This window comes from Engystomops pustulosus, chromosome 5, assembly GCF_040894005.1.
Source record: "Engystomops pustulosus chromosome 5, aEngPut4.maternal, whole genome shotgun sequence".
In the NCBI taxonomy this organism is placed as follows: domain Eukaryota; kingdom Metazoa; phylum Chordata; class Amphibia; order Anura; family Leptodactylidae; genus Engystomops; species Engystomops pustulosus.
Genome location: NC_092415.1, coordinates 128,244,982 through 128,268,872, shown reverse-complemented (window position 1 = coordinate 128,268,872; position 23,891 = coordinate 128,244,982). Strand labels below are relative to the sequence as shown.

The following is a 23,891-nucleotide window of genomic DNA, read 5'->3' as shown; positions in this document are numbered from 1 at the left end:
CCAAATGCGTTCTTATGTACCATCGACCTAAAAGAAGCATACTACCACGTACCAATCTATCCACCATCCCAGAAATTCCTCAGATTTGCAGTAGTTACCCCCGGAGAGAAACACAGCTTGTTTTCAGTACAAAGCTCTCCCGTTCGGGATCTCGTCTGCCCCAAGGACTTTTTCAAAAATCATGATAGAAGTAGTGGCATTTTTGAGATCCAAGGAAGTGGCGGTGATTCCGTACCTGGACGACCTACTGATAATTGGTCAGACAGAACAGGAACTTATACAACACAGGAATCTGACGATTACTACCCTGCAACAACTAGGCTTGTGCATAAACTGGGAGAAATCAAAACTGACACCCAGCAAAAACACAATATTCCTAGGCACACTTCTGAACACATCTTTACAGATGTCGTTTCTTTCTCCCGAAAAAAGGGACAGACTCATTCAGAAGATACATCACTTCCAACAACAAAACTGTCACATTGCCAAGGAACTCCAACCGATTCCGCATAAAGACACAAGATTAAAAGAAATATTTCCAGGCCCTCCTCTCCTGTCCTTCCGGCAACCACCAAACCTGAAACAACTGGTTGTCCGGAGTGCCCTGAGACCCCCATCAGAAAATGGTACCTCACCCTGCCTGCAAAGCAGGTGTAAAACATGCCAGTACATTTGCACGGGTGACCAGGTACCTGTACCTCAATCACAGCAGGTACATCAGATCAAGGGGACCTTTTCCTGCAGGTCCTCTAATGTGGTCTACCTTATTATGTGTCAGCAGTGTCCAACCACAGGCCTTTATGTTGGAGAAACAGGTCAGAGACTCCATCAACGTATGAACTCACACAGAGCTGATATTAAAAATGAAAGGAAAGATCTGCCAGTGGCTGCACATTTCTCCAGAGAGGACCACACTATGGAGGATTTGCAGATTACTGTTTTAATGGGACATTTTAAGACACAGAGGGAAAGGAAAGAATGGGAGTATAAATTGATGAGGAGATTCAACACCTTGCAAAGTGGTCTTAACATTCATGCCAGCTTCATGACCTCCTACCTCTGACCTGGAGGCCACAAGCAGATAAGAGCCAGGGCTCATGTGTCTCGCCTCATAGGTTTTTAATATGTTTTTATTGCCATCCTGTTGTAAATAAGATGTCCCTGTTTTATCTGTTGTTTTAGAGGTTTTTTTTTTTTTTTTAATATCCTTTGATGATCACTGTTTAGTGTGCATAAAATGCTGTGAATTTTCTGTTTCATGCATAACATCATGTCTGATGAAGAGAACTAGTATTCTCGAAAGCTCACCATCAAATATACTCAGTTAGCCTCAAAAAGGTATCGCCTGATTTCTTCACTCTTCTTCTGCTCTCCATGGCTAACAGTACAAATCTACACTACTAGCACAATAAGAAGCCATGAGAGTGTGGGGGCAGATGACGGCTTGCATTCAATCTGTTAAATGGAGTCAGAGTCATACTCGAAGGTTCCAGTGCTGGATTTTAGAGGTTTGGGACAAGAACCCCCACCATCTAGACCAGAATATCCAACTACCTCCAAGAGTCAGAATGTTCCTGAATTGGTGGACAGAAATGTCACATTTAATGAAAGGAATACCCTGGCATCCATGGCCAATCAAAGTAATCCAAACAGATGCCAGTCAGTCAGGTTGGGGTGCAAATTTAGGAGACAAACTTCTTCAGGGTCAGTGGGCTGTTTCCATCCAAAATCGGTCCTCGAATTACCGAGAACCAAGAGCGGTATGGGAGACTTTGAAGAACAGTGCCTCAGAACTCGGAGAACATCATGTAAAAGTCTATTCAGACAATATAACAACAGTGGCCTACTTGAAGCATCAAGGGGGCACAAGGAACAAAGAACTCCTAGATTTAGATTTATCGGAAAAAAAATTTTCCTGGGCAGAAAAACATATCCTCTCATTGAAAGCGATCCATCTAAGAGGAGAAGACAACAAGGTGGCGGATTTCCTGAGCTGGAATCGCCTGGATCAAAATGAGTGGTGTCTGAACGACAAAGTATTCCAAGAGATAACCAAGGTTTGGGGTCATCCGACGATAGATTTGTTTGCTACCAAAACCAATTCCAGAGTAAAGAATTTCTACTCGCTGGACAGCACCGGGTCAGGCCTTCAGATGGACGCATTCAAATCAGGTTTGGGATGCTCCTCTTATGCATGCCTTTCCTCCTATTCCAGTGATTTCCAGAGTCATACAACAGATTCGGGCAGACAAGGCTACTGTAATCCTAATAGTGCCATACTGGCCGAAAAAGAACTGGTTCCCAGCCTTAAAAGAAATGGCCCTAGCGGAACCGATACTTCTGCCTGTCAGAGAGGATCTCCTGTCCCAAGGCCCCATCTATCACCCAAACCCGCGGTCTCTCAGTCTCTCAGCTTGGATCCTGAAAGGTCATTACTAAAGTTACGATGTCTTTCAGACAAGGTAATGACCACTATGAAAGCAAGTCGTAAACCAGTCACCTTTGCAATTTATAATAAAATATGGAAAAAGTTTGTCATTTTGTGGTTCAAGTCAACCTAACCAAACATCTCCAAATATTTCCCAGATCCTAGACTTCCTGCAGTCCGGATTTGACAAAGGGTTGAAGACCAGTACCCTCAAAGTCCAGATTTCAGCACTAAGCGCTTTCTTTGATCAACCCTTGGCCGATAACAGATGGATCAGCAGGTTTGTGAAAGCCACATCCAGACAGACCAAATTATATACAGAAGATCCCATCATGGGACCTTTCTTTTGTGCTTAATTACCTTACTGGGCCACCATTTGAGCCAATGGAAGATGCTAACATAAAGGACTTGACCCAAAAATTTACCTTCTTAATAGCTTTAACATCCGCTAGAAGGTTAGGAGAGATTCAGGCATTGTCAATTAGAGAGCCATACTAGAGAATCTCTGATGATAGAGTTACTTTAAGGCTTGAAAAAACCTTTGTTCCTAAAGTTTCTTCAGAGTTTCATCTAAATCAAGAAATTTTCCTTCCATCGTTTTTTCAGGATCCAAAATCTCCAAAAGAAACTACTTGGCATTCCTTGGATGTGAGAAGAATCTTACTACATTATATAAAAAGCACGGAATCATGGCGCCAAGATTCCAATATTCTCCTTCAGTTCGGCAACTAGAACAAAGGAAAGAAAGCATCCAAAGCCTCTATCGCCTGATGGATTCAGCTGGTCATCAAAGGAGCATATGCGTCCCAGAATCTGACTATTCCTGGGTGGGTCAGAGCCAATTAAACCAGAGCTATAGCTGCCACATGGGCAGAAAAGAGGGGCGCTTCCATTGAAGAAATATGCAGGGCTGCCACCTGGTCGAGCCAATTAACCTTTGCCAAACATTACAGACTGAATGTCCAGAATACCAAAGAATTAGCCTTTGGTAGAAAAGTCTTGCAAGCTGTAGTCCCTCCCTAAGGAATTATTTGATAAATCTCCAGGTGGGCCGTCATGGGGGACGATATAGAAAATGGGAATTATTCTCACCGTTAATTCGGTTTCCATTAGTCCACCATGACGGCCCATGTATTTTTTCCCACCCATATTATATTATATATATATATATATATATATATATTTATTGTTATACTATGATAGTATATTGTAGTATTATAGTGTATGTGAAATAAACATGCAATAAAAGGGGTTGCATCCACTGCCGGTGTAATTATTTGGTAGTCACTGGTATGTGAGTGCAAGGGGGGGGATTTAACCTCTCTGCTTTCTGTCCCTACAGAGGTCGAGGGGTCATCCTCCAGGTGGGCCGTCTTGGTGGACGAATGGAAACCGAATTAACGGTGAGAATAATTCCCATTTTTAATCACTTTTTAGAGCATTTTTTTATAGGGAATTATTAAAAATGGGTTCACTTTGCCGATCTTATACCAATTCTGTTTTATTAAGCAGATTGTTACGGACGCAGCGATACCAGATATGTGGGGCTTGTGTGTTTATTTAATTTTACTAATTTAATTGAAAATTATCTATTTCGAATTGTTTTTTGCGGTTTTATTCACTGGTCCAGTAATTGTGTTTTATTATACAGATTGTTACGGACGCGGCAATACCAAAAGAGAGAGAGTGAGTGAGTGAGTGAGTGAGTGAGTGAGTGAGTGAGTGAGTGAGTGAGTGAGTGAGTGAGTGAGTGAGTGAGTGAGTGAGTGAGTGAGTGAGTGAGTGAGTGTGTGTTTTTTATACTTTATTAAGTGTTTTTTTGGTTAAGTGACATTTTTGTGGCTTATATTATGCATTTTCTTTTTATTCTAATGTGCAAACTTTAGTGTTTTTAAATTTTTTTACTTTTCCATACTTGAACTTGAACCAGCGATGCTCTGATCGCTGGTTCAAGTCCAATACACTGCTCAACCATACCAATTCATTGTAGAACAATGTAAACGGTCTGAACATGCAGACGCACATGCAGACAGTTTACAGTCAGACCCCGGGCACTCGGCAGACTTTGGTGCGTGTAAAGGGTTAACACTCGCAACCGATCGCGGGTGTTAACGTGCCGTGTCAGCTGTGATAGGCAGCTAATAGCCGCTGCTTCTAGTGCCTGGTCTGTTCGTGAACCTGTGCCGGAAGCAGGACTTTATAGTACGTCCCGGTGCGGGAAGTATAGTATCAGGAAATACTATAACGTCCAGGTGCGCCTAGGGGTTAAAAGGAGGCTGGTGCTTGGCATCATTGTTTCTCTTCTGTTAACCATGGTTATCTCTAAAGAAACATGTGCAGTCATCATTGCACTGCACAAAACTGGCCTAAAAAGGAAGAGTATCACAGCTAGAAAGACTGCACCTCAGTCAACAACCTATCGCATCATCAAGGAATTCAAGGAGAGAGGTTCCATTGTTGCCAAAAAGGCTCCAGGGCACCCAAGAAGGACCAGCAAGAGCCAGGACTGTCTCTTAAAAGTGTTTCAGCTTCGGGATCAGGCTACCAGCAGTGCAGAGCTTGCTCAGGAATGGCAGCAGGCAGGTGTGAGCGCATCTGCACGCACTGTGAGGCAGAAACTCTTGGAGCAAGGCCTGGTGTCATGGAGGGCAGGAAAGAAGACACTTCTCCCCAGAAAAAAACATCAGGGACAGACTGATATTTTGCAAAAGGTACAGAGAGTGGTCTGCTGAGGACCTGGGTAAAGTAATTTTCTCTGATGTATCCCCTTTCCGATTGTTTGGAACATCTGGAAAACAGCTTGTTTGGAGAAGACAAAGTAAGCGATACCACCAGTCTTGTCTCATGCCAAGTGTTGCTTCTCAGCCAATGGAATCGACTCTCTTACAGTCTTAGCTAAAACACATCCATGAATAAAGAATGGTACCAGAATGTCCTCCAAGAGCAACATCTCCCAACCGTCCAAGAGCAGTTTGGTGATCAACAAAGCTTTTTCCGGCATGATGGATCACAATGCCATAAAGCAAAAGGAGATAACTAAATGGCTCAGGGAACAAAACAGAGATTTTGGGTCCATGGCCTGGAAACTCCCCAGATCTTAATCCCATTGAGAGCTTGTGGTCAAATCATCAAGAGACTGGTGGACAAACAAAAACCAACAAATTGGGCCAAGTTGCAAGCATCGATTGTGCAAGAATGGACTGCATGCAGTCAGGATTTGGTCCAGAAGTTGATTGAGAGCATGCCAGGGAGAATTGAAGAGGTCCTGAAGAAGAAGGGTCAACACTGCAAATATTGACTTGCTGCATTAACTCATTCTAACTGTCAATAAAAGCTTTTGTTACTCATAATATGATTGTACTTGTATTTCTGTATGTGATAAAAACATGAGAAACACACATAAAAATCAGAGGGCAACAGATCATGTGAAAATATAATATGTGTCATTTTCAAAACTTATGGCCATGACTGTATTGCAGTGCAGTAATTCTCCAAGAATGCAAATGCATGTGTGGACAGTTAGGCAGATCCTACAAAAGGCAGTTGTCCCGATGGTGGGTGTCATCACGTCTCCTTGTGGAGCAGTTCACAAGGATTCCATTCCAGCCTTTATCTAGTCAATTCATACATTTATCATTGTAAAATAATCTTTTATGTATTATGTAAATGAGGCTGGCCACATCGATAAAGTTATGTCACTGTTACCCCTACCCTTTCCTCCACCTGCTCATGTTTGAGTGCAATATATAGGTGTCTGTTTTTTACCCGTTAACATGTTCTTTTCTCCTATACACATGTGAGGGACACAGACACCAGATACACATGTACCCAACATGCGTTCCCATACACATGGCTGCATCCTGCAGCAGGTGTATCACTCTCACACAGCACCAGGAAGTATATAGAGGAGCCAGCACCAAAAAGTTTCACATCATTATACAGGCTGTCAGTCAAGCACTGGGGGTGTGGCTGTACCTCCCACTCATGACCCATTCATGAATAAGCTGGGCAGCTGAATTTGATAATGATTCATTAGACCTCTCGCAGGTCATTTGCATACAGTTTTAGTCCTTGATTGTGTAAGTTCACAGGCATGTAGAGGCACAATGAAGGGATAGGAGCTTATAATGGCAGTTAATGAAAATATATTTAGTTTTGGGATTAATTTGCTCGATGGGTTCTATTTAACAGTCATGATATATAGCAGACACCCTCAGCTTCTGGCAACGGCTCACAAGCAGAACTAACAGTACTGTGGTATGCAGTAAGTCACTAGCAGGTCAGTACTATTACATCCAGATGCAGGAAGGGGTTAATGTTGAAAACCTTCTGAACATTACCACCATCATTTGGTGATTATAAATGTGACTTAAAATAAAAGAGGTATAAAAGACTCAACTAATGGGGCTTAACAGACAATAAAAAAAGATCTCAACTTACCTCCAATTGAACAACGACGGGCTATTTCCCAGAAGACTAATCCCATTGCATAAATGTCAGCTCGTTTGAAAGACTCAAAATGTTTCATATTTATGGAGTCATCAAGAACCTCTGGTGCCATGTACCTGTTAAATAAAAATAAAATTTCAAGTGTGCCTTACCTTTCAACAGGAGTTCTACTTAACATTTTTTTTGTCACAGTCAGGACCTTACATGCAGTGTCAGACCATGTGTTACATATGCGGACATTGATGGTACCCTGCAATACTGACGTATTGTAACAAACAAGCAATTGAATGATTGCATATTCATGTCCAATAGTGGGACAAAAAAAAATAAATTCATAGACAAGAAACACTCACACACTCATGGGCGGCACTGCTTAATAGCTCTGGATCCTGCACCTCATCCTAAGCAATCTTATTTGCTGGAGGACAGGAGCAGAATTTTTCTATACTCATCTTCTTACAATGTTATTTATTTAACATACCCAGACATACAGGGACAGATTTACTTACCTGGTCCGGTCGCGATCCTGTGGTGCGTTGTCCGACGTGGATTCGGGTCCAACGCGATTCACTAGGATTGTGCGTCTGAGTTCCTTCCTGTGTCGCTGCTGCGCCGAGGTCCGCCGGAGTTCTCCTGCTTCTTCTTAGTGCATGTGAGTGCTTGATCTTGCGACAAAAGCTTTCTTAAATTCCGGGGTTTGTCCGAATCCGTAATGTTGTCCGACGGCCTCGCCCCCCGGTGCACCAAAATCCGATCACTTGCGCCAGGGCAATTCGGCTCAAAATGGAAATATTCGGGAAACCAGATGAAAGTGTGGCGTTCGGAACCCTTAGTAAAAGAGCCCCACCATGGCAAGTTGGAGTGAGGACAGAGAAAACACCTCACATGTACAGGGGCAAGAGCCATTTCATTGCAGGGTAAAACATACGGCGAGGTGGTTTCATACCCCAGCGCGTTCCACCACACCATCAGCATGGCACAAGGTATATACAATAGGATATCCTGATACTCTAATCTTATGCGCTTTTAGGACCTCTGTTTGATATCAAGTGAGGTATAATTCCAGCACTTGGGCACTATATCTACATATAGCGATTACATTTTGTGTATAGCTTGTATTTATTATATCAAGAATCAGAGAAAAAAAGTAGTGCGTCACTGACATGATCTGATTCAAAAAACATAAATTTTATTAATATTCAACACTGAACACAAACATGCATATAAAATCAATTAAAACTGTACCAAAGTACATACAATTGTCTACCATGTAATGCACTATGGTCGGTGCAAAAACAAGACACCTGCTGAATGGGTGGTATCCACCCAAAACCACCCCTAAACAATGAAAAGACACATATAAAGTGCAAGTGCATCTGTCAAGCTGCCATGGAAGTAAGGGTTAAGTGAATTAATGCCTACAATGTAAACATGGTAAAAAGTCGATAAAGGTAATGGAGGCAAACCCTAGTACATATAACAAGTGACCTGACAAACAAACCAGAGAAATGGCAGCATGCAGGCGGGGTGGTGGAATGATCAGGAGGTGGAGGGCTCCCCACGCGTTATGTCTCCAACTGGAGACTTCCTCAGGGGTAAAGATGCCCCCTGTGTTGCTAGGCTCCCCTTATATACCCTCCATATTGCACTCACCCTCAGCTGTAGGAACCAGACGTTTGAATCAGGCGCCATGTCCATCAGAGACCGGAAGTCTCCGGGTTAGTCACATGGCTCGCGTCACTGAAAACCGGAAGTGACGGGTGTCACATGATCGCAAGTGAGTATGGTTGCTAGGTAACCACGAGCTACTATGCAGCTTATGTGACTAACCAAGCGCTGCATAGTAGCTCGTGGTTGCTAGGTAACCAATATAATAGAAATATGATGGAGAAATTTGGATTGTAGCTTCCCTCCAGGGTACCCCTGAAAAGGAAGAATCCGGGTTCCCAGACCAGGAGCTCCAAAAATAATCTCTCTCTGTCCACACTTTCTCGTTTCTCCTGTAGCCCTGGCAGCCAAGGATGTTGCTTCAATATGGCGCTGAGCATGGCATTTCCTGGGCTGTATTGGACTGCAGGAGGCAGCCCTGAGTCCTGTCTGTCATACTATGTGTTAGGGTGAATGCCTGGGTGCCCACAGAAAGAGCTCAGAGTGCCACCTCTAGCACCCGTGCCATAGGTTCGCCACCACTGCCTTAAGATATAATTTACAATTTAATAACTGGTAATAATGGAGAAAAGGGTTGAGGGCAAAATGATAAAGGGACATAATTTATATGCCCCTTAAACATTATAACACGTGAAAGGGTTTACCTTCATAATCATAATAAATGACACAAACAAAATAAACAGCTTGTAGGAGTATTACCTCTTATTACTGATTGCTATTTTCTGGTGAAATTTTCTGCTTTTAATACAAAAACGTATACCCCCAACTAATTAAGTTATTAAAACATATCATATGGTCGGTTTTATATTGGCTTATCTTTTTCACCTATCCTTTTATCCTAAGAGAATGGCTTTTAAAAGGGTTTAAGGCCTAAATTTCAGAAATTTCCCAAAAATCTGCAGATTTTTTTTATTTTTTTTTTTAAACTACACATCTTAATCTATTCAAAAAGAATAGAATTCTACTCAATGTAGAATGTTTGTTAACCCTTTATCACAATAGTGATAAAATTTAGAAATGTAAAATATTTTTAGCTACCTGGGGGCTGGCTGGCTATACACGGGTGGCGGGGGGGCTGGCTGACTGGCTATACACGGGTGGCGGGGGGCTGGCTGGCTATACACGGGTGGCGGGGGCCCAGAGGCCTCCGTTCTAAGCCTACCAATTCATCTTCGGCGCGCAGCTCCTCGTCCGTGTACCCTGCGTTCTGCGCGTACCTAGCTCCGAGGACGGCGCTACCGTGCATGCGCAGAACGTCGCAGAATGTTGGGTACTCGAACAAGCTCCTCGTAGCTGCGCACTGAAGATGAAATGGTAGGAGGAGAAAAGAGGCTACTGGGGCCTGGAGTAGCCACGACGTGTCTGGCTACTCCGCGCCCCAGCAGCCGCTTAAAAAAATTACATACCCGCTTATTAAAGTTTACTAAAAGATAGCCGGGACATGAGGATTAGCCCAAAAAAGAGCTATCACCCGATCTACCTTTATAGGTAGAATCGTGGTGGTAGGTTCCCTTTAACCAGGTGAGGATCTGTGTGACAATACCATGCTGCACATTCATGGTGTGCTTAAGGAATGCTCTCAATAGCATTGATATCACCTGGCCACTTTCTTGGCACTTTGTTGGCACGCTTGCTTCTCAACCTCATTTTCTCAGTGGGTGAGAAAGGAAATAAGTTTCCCTTGGCCAGCATTACAGTTTGACATGTCTTCTGCTGTGCTCACAAGGCGGGTACAACATTGGCAGAAAAGTAATCAGGGTTTGGTGCTCTCCACCTTGGCTCGGCACAAGCCACCAGTACTAACCACACCAAACCACCACATGAGCATTTATAGTGTCTGCACTCTTGGATGGTTGCTCACATACGGTTTCCTTTAAAGTGACTTAGGTGATCGATTGCTAAAGACTGCAGTAAGGAGGAGGAAGAATGGCTTTTCTTTGCCTAGTTATAGATACCATGTCTGATGGAGAAGGGGTGCGGGTTGCTTGAAAGTGTGGCGACTACTTTTAGGACACATTTTAACTAAGGGCAGTATTGCCAAAGTTTGCACTGTGTCCGCACCTCTTCTGGCTACAGATTGTACCAATATCTTTTTCCAACCTTAGCTACTATGAAAATGGTAATAGCCACAGGAAAACACAATACAATATTTATTTTTGTGTGTATAAATAGTGGCATAAAGAGGCCTTTTATGAATGAAAATGACCATACCTTTTTGTCCCAACTCTATGATTTGGTGCAATGTCAATTGTATCTGTAGCAGAGTCATGTCGAACAGCTAATCCTAGATCTGCAATGCAGCAAGTTCCATTTTTCTTGACCAGTATGTTTTTTGATTTAAGATCTCTATGTGCAATAGCTGGCTTTCCTAAAAAAAACAAAAAGGATATTCATAATGCACAAATTAACTTGTAAGTCCACAATATAAGTGAAATGTGAATATATAACATATGCAGAAATAGAAAATACATAGTAGTAAGATTGTAATCTCTATGGAATTGCACCTATGAAAAGTTGAATTATTCTTACCGTTAATTCCTTTACCATTAGTCCACCATGACGGCCCCACATGGAGGATCACCCATGACCCTGCAGGGACAGGAAGCGGAGAGGATAAACCCCCCCCCCCCTCCCACAACCACATACCAGTGGCTTCCAATAACGAACCTTGGCACTGAATACAATCCATTTATTATATGTTCATTCACATACAATATAGGCATAAAACATTCAAATATCAACAATATGACATAGGGTGGGAATATACATGGGCCGTCATGGTGGACTAATGGAAAAGGAATTAACGGTAAGAATAATTCAACTTTTCCCCTAGCGTCCCCCATGACGGCCCCACATGGAGACATAAATAACCATTTCTTTGGGGGGGGGGGGGGGGCAGCCTGTAAAAAATTTCTAACGAAGGCTAACTCTCTAGAACTCTGTAAGTCTAGTCTGTAATGTTTTGCAAAAGTCATATGGTTGGACCAAGTAGCAGCCCTACAAATTTCCTCTATCGATGCTCCTCTCTTCTCTGCCCAGGATGCTGCCATGGTCCGAGTTGAGTGTGCCTTAACCTTCCCTGGAGTTTCTAATTGCTGAGTTGCGTATCCTGCTCTGATGACTGATTGAATCCATCTTGCAATAGATGCTTTGGAGGCTTTTTGCCTTTATTTCTACCCCCATATTGAAGAAGGATATTTTAATCCTGACACCAAGATTCAGTCTGTTTGAAGTATTGTAACAGAGCTCTTTTAACATCCAAGGAGTGCCTGGCCATCTCTTTTGGATTATTTGGATCCTGGCAGAAAGAAGGCAAGATGATTTCCTGATTTTGATGAAATTCAGTCGAGACCTTTTTTTTTTAGCCCCTTTTCAAATCCTGCCTGTAGAAAATCCAGGACCTGAGAAATATTGGGAGAATTGATTAGGGGTTATTGTTCCACAAAAAGATACAAATCTTTTCTATATTTTGGAATAAATTGCAAACGTTATCGGTTTACGACTTGCCTTAAGTGTAGATATCACACTGTCTGACAAGCCTCTTGACCTCAACAGTCCCCATTCAGGATCCAAGCTGAAAGTCTCTGCGGGTCTGGATGGCATATTGGTCCCTGATGAAGAAGGTCCTTCCGACATGGAAGTAACATTGGTTCTGCTATTGCTAAATCTTTTAGTGTTGCAAACCAATTCTTCTTGGCCAGAAGTGGACTATTACAATCACTTTTGCCCTGTCCGCGATAACCTTTTGTATCATCTTAGGGATCAACGGCATTGGAGGAAAAGCATACTGTGGGGGTTTTGGCCCAGTAGAGACCGTGGTAGCGGGGTGCTGTGATGCAGTTCACGACAGTGACACCAAAGTATAGTCCAAAACAGGTCTAGCCTGTGTTTATTTCAGCAGGAAAAATAAAACAGCCTTCACATTCAGGCATCAAAAACAAAATAATATCCTACCCGTCAGGGTGCTAACTAAACAATGGTTCTGACTCACCACTAACAAAAACACTTGGCTGCTCCAGGCACAGAGGTCAAGGCTGCGTGCTCTCCAGCCTCCTTCCAGAGAGACAACACTTTCAGCTCTGCTCAGCGGCTTTATGCAAAACTGATTAGGCTGCTCCGATCACCTGTGTCCAAGGTGCTGGACAACACAACCTCAGCACGAAGGCCTTGCATAATAGCAAAACCTAGGGGAAACATACCGCCCATCCACAGTTAACCCCTTCAGTGTCTCACAATACATTAAGGGTGCGTCCTATTTGTGATTGAACGCATCATTCTGATAGATCGAAACACGAGAAGAAAAACACCTGTTTTGGTGTTCTCTCTGGTAGCAAAGAGGTCTAACACTGGAACTCCCCATCTTTGTGTTACCTGGCCATAAACTTCATGGTTTAGAGACCATTCGTGATGGTCTATCAACCTCCGACTCAGGAAGTCTGCTATTCCATTCTGACTCCCTTTTAAATGTATAGCTGTTAGGGATAAGATATTGTTCTCTGCCCAGGTGAAAATTTTCCTCGATAGATGTAATAGATCTTGACTCCTGGTGCCCCCTTGATGGCGGAGATAAGCTACTGTCGTCACATTGTCCGAGTAGATTTTGATATGGGAGTTTTCCAGATATTGGGAAGCCCCCTTCAGTACTTCTCCAGACCGCCTTCAATTCCCGATAGTTTGAGGACCGCTTCTGAGTCGTCAAAGGCCTGCAAAGGCTTGAAAGACTTGCATCAGTCTGAACGACCTTCACTGGCAAAGGAAACCAGTGAACTCCTTTTTTCAGATGTTCTTCCTCTGTCCACCATACCAGGGATGACTTTATGGATGGAGGTAGCTGGATCTTTTGATCCAGGTGTAAGGGATACTTGTCCCAGGATGACTGAATCCAACTTTGAAAGGTCCTCGTATGACTCTGGCACCACTGGACCGCTCCTATGCAGGCAGTTCGATGCCCCAACACTTTCATTGCCTCTCTTATTGTGCAATACTGACATTACAGGAATAATAACATTTTTTGAATCATGAGGCTCCTTTTTTTCCCTTTTTTCCCATCTGGAGACTCGAATTCAGTTGTGTACCTAGAAAGACAGTTACTTTGCTGGGGTAAGATTGGATTTCTCCCAATTGATGATCCATCCCAGGTGTTGTAGGATTGAAATAGTCAGATTCTTGTGTAAGATCAATTCTGCTTCTGTAGTCCCAATTATTAGCAGGTCATCCAGATATGGAATGATCTTGAAGTTCTTCATTTTCAAAATGGGTTATTATTTAAATTACAATTTGAGAAGGTCCTTGAGGCTGATGAGACCCCGAACGGTAAAGCCCTGTATTGGAACCTGAATATTTTGTTTGTTGGAGAGGGAATCGCAAACCTGAGGTACTTTTGGGACTGCAGACAAATGGGTACATGGTAATAGGCATCTTTCACATCTATGGTACATAGGAATGCATGACGAGGAATGAAATTTGTGGCTGAACTGATCTTTTTCAACTTGAATTTCCTGTAGAGGATGAACTTGTTTAGTGACTTTAGATTGAAGATAAGTCGGAAAGAGCCATTGTTTTATTTTTTAATCAGAAATAAAAGGGCAGTAATGTCCGGTCAATGCAGTATTTCTCGGTACCGGCACTACAACACCCATCTCTTGTAGTTTCATGACTTCCTGCCATAATTGAAGAAAAAGGGACTGATTTTGTAGATTCGTCACTACAAATTTCTTGGGAGGAAGGGCTGTTAACTCCCATTTGTAGCCATTCTCCAACAGATTCAGAACCCAGGCATTCAATGTTATTTGTGCCCACTGTTGGTTGAATCCTAGGAGTTTTCCCCCCACTCTGGCGTCATTGCTTTCTGAACGGTTGAGTTGTATTGCTGGAGCTGAGGAGAAAACCTCTTCCTTTTCCTCCCTTGGAATAAGGAAATTTCCTTTCTCTTGTCTGCAGCCTTTTCTAGAATAGCATCTAGTTCTGGTCCGAAAACATATTCTCCCTGGAACGGAATGCCTCACAATTTGGATTTGGAATTAAAGTCTCCACTCCATTGTCTCAGCCACAACGTACGTCTAGTTGAATTTGAGAGAGCGACTTCATTCGCGCTAAACCTTACTCCTTCTGCTGATGCATCGGCTATAAACGCTGTTGCAGATTTTAAAGTTGGTATCATATCTAAGAGGACATTTCCTCGGGGTTCCACTTCTAATATGGTTTTCCAATCCCGACAACCAGAAGAACATTGTACGAGCTACTGATGTTGTTGCTGCTATATTGGCTTTAAGGTTCAACATTCTAGACTCCCAGGCTTTCTTCAATAAGCTATTTGCTTTTCTATCCTTCAATTGTATCGAATCTTCAAACGGGAGATCCGTCTTCTTTGCAATTTTAGTTACCTGTATGTCTACCTTAGGAGGGCTATCCCATAGACGAGAATCCTGCTCATCAAATATTAACCTGTTTTTGAATTCTCGGGATACCAAGATCCTGTTCTCTGGTTCCCTCCATTCTTCTAAGATTAATTGTTTTAGGATTTCGTTAACTGGAAATACCCTCCTTTTTGCTTTTAGAATGCCAAAAAGTTCATCCTGTACCGACTTGGATTCTTCAATGTCCTCAATTTTAAGTGTATCTCGTACAGCTTTTAGGAGAGCATCCAAATCTTCAGATACAAACATATATTTTCATTCCATTTTAGATGCTGAGGAAGAAGGAGGTGGTTCCATTTCAAATAGCTCCATATTTGATGTGGAAGCCTGTTCAGCCTCAGATTCTGATTGGGATTCTACCACTCTAGGTCTTTTGCAAGGTGGCTGTAATTGTGGGATTAATGTGGAAATGGATGAAGACACTGACGTCTGAATTTCACTCTTTATGAATCCCCTCATTTCATCCATAAATGACGTTCTTTCTTCTCGCATTAACCCATCAATACATTCTTTGCAGATTGTTTTTTTGTAATTGGGTGGTAGTTTATTATAACACATATTGCATCTTTTAGAGGATGTTTTCTTCCTCTCCACCTCTTTAGTTTTCTCCCTGTCCTTAGGATCCTGCTAAAGAGATGGAGATCAGGAATTTCCAGAAACTTTCGGTAAAGGAGGGAAATCCCCCCCATCCTCCCAGATACCTCCGAAACCACTCACAGGAGTTATAGGTGGGGGTTCTGGTAGTGTTACATCCATAATCAGGGATTCCATGCCTTCAATCTAAACAGAGTATCATGCATTTAGATAAATTTAAACCATAACATGTACTACAAGAAGACAAATCCTGACCTTATACAAAATTTTGTTGTAAAAAGCCGCACCTGCATGACAGAATTAGGAATTTAAACATTGTACAGCAACATTAAAGGCATAGACCTTAACAAAGTACCTTACACCCACTGGGTTAGGAGTGTCACGACAGAGTCACCGCTGATGCAATCCTTTAGACCCCAGAGCAGTGTGCAGAGCGATTAGTGCTGGCGGCACGAGTAGATCCTGTAGACCTCAGATCAGCGTGCGCTATTTTTTAAATTTTGGCGCCCCGCGCTAGTTTTCAAAAGGCCCGATACGTCACTTCTGGTGCGACGCGGCCCACCGGAAGTTGTCACCGAGCTCCCGACACGCGGCCGGGAGCACCAAGATGGTGGCGCCGGGTGTCTTTGGTTTCCTCCTGGAGCCACAGGCAGAGCCGGCTGGAGACTTCGTGGGACCAGGAAGAGGAGGCTTGCCACTGATCGCGATCCCCAGTCTCCTCGGATAAAGGTAAGAACCATGGCGGAGACCGGAGGAGTACTTTCCACTCCCTGCCCGAAGCCACTGTTATGTGGATGCAGGGGGGGGGGTTTAACCTCCCCGCCTTCTGTCCCTGCAGGGTCAAGGGTCATCCTCCATGTGGGGCCGTCATGGGGGACGCTAGGGGAAAAACCGGCTATAAACAGGTTTATTTTTTTTGCAATTTGGAAATATGGGGAATTATTTTTTTCGTGTAAGAGATCCACTTTGCAGGAACATCAACTACAATGGGTTCAATAGCTAATAATCGATTTTATTAAAAGTTTCTTGGCGGGGGTTAAAAAAAAAAAAATTTTGTTTATGGTTTTAGCATTTTTTTTCCCCGGAATTTCACCATTCCTTATCGGACCTCAGGGTTGCCATGGCAACAATAGGCACCTCTGAGCCCTGCTCGTTGCGGCAATGCACTATAGACGCCATGGACACCATGACTGTGGTGTCTATAGGGTTAAACAGTTGGGATTGCAATAGTTGCAATCCCAGCTGTTACTGCAGGATCGAACTGCTGGGACCCCACGATAATTGCAAAGGCTCAACTTCTGAGCCCGAGCAATCACCTTCACGTGACTCTACGTCATGATGTGGGAACTACCCGCGTCCTATGACGTAAAGTTAAGTCTTGATGCGGAAGACTTATAGCCACAGGTTTATATGTGGCTGTTTATTGTATACCAATTAAAGGTTAAGTTTTATTTAATATTAGGCACCTTGCTTTTGTTGTTGATGCGGAAAGGGGTTAAAGTATGAATAAGCGGTCAGCCCCATTAACCCTTTCCTTTCAATTTTTGCAATTTTGACATGTATAACAACATACAAACAAACAACATAGCTGCAGAGTGAGGAGAGCCCCAGGGCAGCCACAGGAGCCTCTATCATAATTTTACTATTGTTATTTCAGCAAAAGCATTCAGTTCAGGAATTAAAGAGAACCCGTCATGCAAAATAACCCCCCTAAACTAAATATATTTTCATAAACTGCCATTAGAGAGCATTGCCTCTACCCCTTCATTGTCCCTCTACATGCCTGTAAACCTAAGCAATGAGGTCCTAAAGCTGTATGCAAATGACCTGTGAAATGTCCAATGAAGCATTAGCATATTCAAGCTGTCCACTCTATTCATGAGTGGGAGGCACAGCCACACCCCCAGTGCTTGACTGACAGGCTGCATAATGATGTGAGGCTGCATAATGATGTGAGGCTGCATAATGATGTGAGGCTGCATAATGATGTGAGGCTGCATAATGATGTGAGGCTGCATAATGATGTGAGGCTGCATAATGATGTGAGGCTGCATAATGATGTGCTTCCTGGTGCTGGTGGCCACGCCTCCTGCAGCCTGTGTGTGCATGTCTGTGTGTGTTTAGGAGAGATACAACAGCTCCAGGCAGACATGTTACAGCAGAACATGTCAGATTCATGTGTAGCTGATGTCTGTGTCTCTCACCTGTATATTAGGAGGATGCAGCACAGATACCAGCAATACTTTACTATACATTACACACAGACATGAGCAGGGGGAGGAGAGGGGAGGGGTAACAGGGGTGACATCACTGCCTCTGACCATGTGACCAGCCTCATTTACATGATAAAAAATAGATGATTTTACAATGATTAATGTATGAAACAACTAGATAAAGGCTGGGATGGGATCCTTGTGAGCTGCTCCAACAGGTAGAGGTGACAGGACTAGTGACACAGACCTGATGACAGGTGTCCTTTAAAGATAATATGTTTCTGTATCAGTGTCGCTACAGCATTCTCAAGGAATGTTCATAATGCATCAAATCAAATGGTAAATTTCCTTTAAAGAGGACCTGTCACATTCGGCACTTACTAATGTAAGCAGCTCCTAGTGCCAAAACAAACGCAGCAGTGTTACAGTGAAAGCATTATGGGAAACCTCCACTATCTAACAACGCTGTAGAGTACAATAGAAACACCAGACCACTCTGAACCTCCTAACAACCTAGAAAAGAGAGGATGCATAATAACCAATTCCTATATAAAGCAGACATTTGGGAAATAATAGTTACAAAGTTACTTGGGTGCTATGACTACCTGCCTGAAAAGCAGAACATTTTGAACTTTGAAAATGAATAATTTTTAGAAATATTTGCCAAATTTCAAATTTTGGCATAACTAAACAATCAATTTTTTGTCGTACTAACCAACAGCTTTTTATATATAGGCCCCTCCACTTTTTTTTAAATCAGATAATTTTTATTAGATTTTTTATAAACACAAATAAACAAGTGGTCACACATTACAGCTCTATTGACAAGGTATGTTACATGTAGGAAATAGTCACCGTGTTACACTGTTTTACAAACAACCTTAATCAATTTTCAATAAAAACTGTATCAAGAAAAATCTGACAGTATTTTGGATCAATGTTTTACAAGGAATCACAATAGGCCCCCTTTTGGTTGAAAAACTTATCGCCCCTCTGTTTGGACCAAAACCACAGACCACTTCCACATATCCTGTATAGTGTGGCAACGTTACACAGGAGATCGACCTTTGGAGGCAGAACCAGAACCAATCTATCGTGAAGCCCTAAATAGCGTTGTGCCCATTCTTAGCACAACCACACACAATGAGAATAGTCTTCACCTTAACGCTCAAACTTGTCCCCTTAGAGGTCACACTGTAAGCGCTCTCTCCCTGTCTTCTTTTGCCACTTTCTCTACTACAAAGAGCACAAATTGACATACCCTTTCTCTTTGGTGCCGTCATGGTGAGGGGGAAACCACTAATTTTAAATTTAAAAAAAAAAAAAAAGGAGGGCTCTTTTGTGACATTAGCAATAGGTCTACTTTTAGAAAAAAAAAAGTTACCTTGTGTCCCAACAATCTCCATGTGAAGATGAGCAAGGCCACTTGCAGTAGATAATGACAACTTGAGCATTCCTTCCACAGTCACTGTATACCTGTTTAGGTAATCAAAAAGTGAACCATGTTCGTGGTAGTCAGAAACCAACCAAAGCTGCGTCCATGTTCCATTATCTAAAAAAAGCACATTTTAGAATTTATTACTTCATTTAATTACAGCATAGACATAAAACAAAACTATTACTGTTATCACAAATCCATTTTTTTTTCATAACTGAAAAATACTGTATTCTGGATAATAATATAACTGTTTCATTGTCAAAAGGCCATTTCTGGATAACTAGCTAGATTGCCAACAACATCTATTGCTGATATCCAACATAAGCCCGTAACATTCACTGGCAATGGATGGCTTCTCTTCCATAACAAATGAGAACCATCTTAAAATGACAGCGCAGAAATGTTAACAGGTTGTTTTAAGAAAAGTTTTGATCGGCATGCATTGCTTCAACGGCTATCCATTTTATCGTAACAGACAAAATTGAATAGAGATGGTAGGTCTGTTATCCTATGAATTTGTGGGGAAACCCCTTTTATTGCTTTGAAACAAATTTTCAGAATTGACAGCATTCCCTTTTTACATAAAAATGCCAGTTAATTTCTGTGAAGAATCAAAAAAAAAAAAAAAAAAAAAAAAAAAAAAAAAGGCTAAATTTGCCCTTATAGGTCTCCTAAGGTGGAAAATTATATAGATTAATTGATTTCCAAATTTAAATGGGGAGACTAAATATTGTTACAGAGTGTTTACAAACCTTTGTTATCTGCTGCAATAAAGCCAAGGATATTTTCATGACGTAGCATTACAGTTTGATAAATTTCTGCCTCACGGAACCAAGAACGCTCTTCCCTTGAGGAAAAAATTTTTACTGCTACTTCTTCACCTCTCCATTTTCCACGCCACACTTCTCCAAAACGACCTTTGCCAATGCTCTCTTGTAAAACTATTGTTCTAGCAATGGTTCTTTGCACAAGTAATGGGAGACCTTGGATTACAAAAATTAATGATATATTACAAACAAGCCATTTAAGTAAATGCAGTAAAATTTCTTTTAAATCAAGATTTAAGAAAGTCAAAATCAGAAATTACCGTATATACTTGAGTATAAGCCGACCCGAGTATAAGCCGAGGGTGGGAAATGCATTGGTCACAGACCCAGCCAAGTATATAGCCTGCCCCCAGTAGCGTACAGCCAGCCCAGCCTGCCCCCAGTAGCGTACAGCCAGCCCAGCCTGCCCCCAGTAGCGTACAGCCAGCCCAGCCTGCCCCCAGTAGCGTACAGCCAGCCCAGCCTGCCCCCAGTAGCGTACAGCCAGCCCAGCCTGCCCCCAGTAGCGTACAGCCAGCCCAGCCTGCCCCCAGTAGCGTACAGCCAGCCCAGCCTGCCCCCAGTAGCGTACAGCCAGCCCAGCCTGCCCCCAGTAGCGTACAGCCAGCCCAGCCTGCCCCCAGTAGCGTACAGCCAGCCCAGCCTGCCCCCAGTAGCGTACAGCCAGCCCAGCCTGCCCCCAGTAGCGTACAGCCAGCCCAGCCTGCCCCCAGTAGCGTACAGCCAGCCCAGCCTGCCCCCAGTAGCGTACAGCCAGCCCAGCCTGCCCCCAGTAGCGTACAGCCAGCCCAGCCTGCCCCCAGTAGCATACAGCCAGCCCAGCCTGCCCCCAGTAGCATACAGCCAGCCCAGCCTGCCCCCAGTAGCATACAGCCAGCCCAGCCTGCCCCCAGTAGCATACAGCCAGCCCAGCCTGCCCCCAGTAGCATACAGCCAGCCCAGCCTGCCCCCAGTAGCATACAGCCAGCCCAGCCTGCCCCCAGTAGCATACAGCCAGCCCAGCCTGCCCCCAGTAGCATACAGCCAGCCCAGCCTGCCCCCAGTAGCATACAGCCAGCCCAGCCTGCCCCCAGTAGCATACAGCCAGCCCAGCCTGCCCCCAGTAGCATACAGCCAGCCCAGCCTGCCCCCAGTAGCATACAGCCAGCCCAGCCTGCCCCCAGTAGCATACAGCCAGCCCAGCCTGCCCCCAGTAGCATACAGCCAGCCCAGCCTGCCCCCAGTAGCATACAGCCAGCCCAGCCTGCCCCCAGTAGCATACAGCCAGCCCAGCCTGCCCCCAGTAGCATACAGCCAGCCCAGCCAGCCCCCAGTAGCATACAGCCAGCCCAGCCAGCCCCCAGTAGCATACAGCCAGCCCAGCCAGCCCCCAGTAGCATACAGCCAGCCCAGCCAGCCCCCAGTAGCATACAGCCAGCCCAGCCAGCCCCCAGTAGCATACAGCCAGCCCAGCCAGCCCCCAGTAGCATACAGCCAGCCCAGCCAGCCCCCAGTAGCATACAGCCAGCCCAGCCAGCCCCCAGTAGCATACAGCCAGCCCAGCCAGCCCCCAGTAGCATACAGCCAGCCCAGCCAGCCCCCAGTAGCATACAGCCAGCCCCCAGTAGCATACAGCCTGCCCCCAGTAGCATACAGCCAGCCCAGCCTGCCCCCAGTAGCATACAGCCAGCCCAGCCTGCCCCCAGTAGCATACAGCCAGCCCAGCCTGCCCCCAGTAGCATACAGCCAGCCCAGCCTGCCCCCAGTAGCATACAGCCAGCCCAGCCTGCCCCCAGTAGCATACAGCCAGCCCAGCCTGCCCCCAGTAGCATACAGCCAGCCCAGCCTGCCCCCAGTAGCATACAGCCAGCCCAGCCTGCCCCCAGTAGCATACAGCCAGCCCAGCCTGCCCCCAGTAGCATACAGCCAGCCCAGCCTGCCCCCAGTAGCATACAGCCAGCCCAGCCTGCCCCCAGTAGCATACAGCCAGCCCAGCCTGCCCCCAGTAGCATACAGCCAGCCCAGCCTGCCCCCAGTAGCATACAGCCAGCCCAGCCTGCCCCCAGTAGCATACAGCCAGCCCAGCCTGCCCCCAGTAGCATACAGCCAGCCCAGCCTGCCCCCAGTAGCATACAGCCAGCCCAGCCTGCCCCCAGTAGCATACAGCCAGCCCAGCCTGCCCCCAGTAGCATACAGCCAGCCCAGCCTGCCCCCAGTAGCATACAGCCAGCCCAGCCTGCCCCCAGTAGCATACAGCCAGCCCAGCCTGCCCCCAGTAGCATACAGCCAGCCCAGCCTGCCCCCAGTAGCATACAGCCAGCCCAGCCTGCCCCCAGTAGCATACAGCCAGCCCAGCCTGCCCCCAGTAGCATACAGCCAGCCCAGCCTGCCCCCAGTAGCATACAGCCAGCCCAGCCTGCCCCCAGTAGCATACAGCCAGCCCAGCCTGCCCCCAGTAGCATACAGCCAGCCCAGCCTGCCCCCAGTAGCATACAGCCAGCCCAGCCTGCCCCCAGTAGCATACAGCCAGCCCAGCCTGCCCCCAGTAGCATACAGCCAGCCCAGCCTGCCCCCAGTAGCATACAGCCAGCCCAGCCTGCCCCCAGTAGCATACAGCCAGCCCAGCCTGCCCCCAGTAGCATACAGCCAGCCCAGCCTGCCCCCAGTAGCATACAGCCAGCCCAGCCTGCCCCCAGTAGCATACAGCCAGCCCAGCCTGCCCCCAGTAGCATACAGCCAGCCCAGCCTGCCCCCAGTAGCATACAGCCAGCCCAGCCTGCCCCCAGTAGCATACAGCCAGCCCAGCCTGCCCCCAGTAGCATACAGCCAGCCCAGCCTGCCCCCAGTAGCATACAGCCAGCCCAGCCTGCCCCCAGTAGCATACAGCCAGCCCAGCCTGCCCCCAGTAGCATACAGCCAGCCCAGCCTGCCCCCAGTAGCATACAGCCAGCCCAGCCTGCCCCCAGTAGCATACAGCCAGCCCAGCCTGCCCCCAGTAGCATACAGCCAGCCCAGCCTGCCCCCAGTAGCATACAGCCAGCCCAGCCTGCCCCCAGTAGCATACAGCCAGCCCAGCCTGCCCCCAGTAGCATACAGCCAGCCCAGCCTGCCCCCAGTAGCATACAGCCAGCCCAGCCTGCCCCCAGTAGCATACAGCCAGCCCAGCCTGCCCCCAGTAGCATACAGCCAGCCCAGCCTGCCCCCAGTAGCATACAGCCTGCCCCCAGTAGCATACAGCCTGCCCCCAGTAGCATACAGCCTGCCCCCAGTAGCATACAGCCTGCCCCCAGTAGCATACAGCCTGCCCCCAGTAGCATACAGCCTGCCCCCAGTAGCATACAGCCTGCCCCCAGTAGCATACAGCCTGCCCCCAGTAGCATACAGCCTGCCCCCAGTAGCATACAGCCAGCCCCCAGTAGCATACAGCCAGCCCCCAGTAGCATACAGCCAGCCCCCAGTAGCATACAGCCAGCCCCCAGTAGCATACAGCCAGCCCCCAGTAGCATACAGCCAGCCCCCAGTAGCATACAGCCAGCCCCCAGTAGCATACAGCCAGCCCCCAGTAGTATACAGCCTGCCCCCAGTAGTATACAGCCTGCCCCCAGTAGTATACAGCCTGCCCCCAGTAGTATACAGCCTGCCCCCAGTAGTATACAGCCTGCCCCCAGTAGTATACAGCCTGCCCCCAGTAGTATACAGCCTACCCCCAGTAGTATACAGCCTACCCCCAGTAGTATACAGCCTACCCCCAGTAGTATACAGCATACCCCCAGTAGTATACAGCATACCCCCAGTAGTATACAGCATACCCCCAGTAGTATACAGCATACCCCCAGTAGTATACAGCATACCCCCAGTAGTATACAGCCACTCCATCCT

General features: G+C 45.6%; 1 protein-coding gene across 4 annotated transcripts in view; it reads right to left on the bottom strand.

Moving 5' to 3' along the window:
- The window catches only part of LOC140133187 (TGF-beta receptor type-1-like), a 113,451-nt gene that overhangs the window by 47,219 nt on the left and 42,341 nt on the right, over window positions 1-23,891 (bottom strand). For all 4 annotated transcript variants that reach the window (XM_072153003.1, XM_072153004.1, XM_072153005.1 and 1 more), the window contains 4 exons: window positions 19,959-20,189; window positions 19,153-19,320; window positions 10,757-10,913; window positions 6,869-6,993 (listed from right to left, as the gene is read on the bottom strand). In XM_072153003.1, the coding sequence (XP_072009104.1) occupies window positions 6,869-6,993; window positions 10,757-10,913; window positions 19,153-19,320; window positions 19,959-20,189 (681 nt within the window). The remainder of the gene's footprint in view (window positions 1-6,868; window positions 6,994-10,756; window positions 10,914-19,152; window positions 19,321-19,958; window positions 20,190-23,891) is intronic.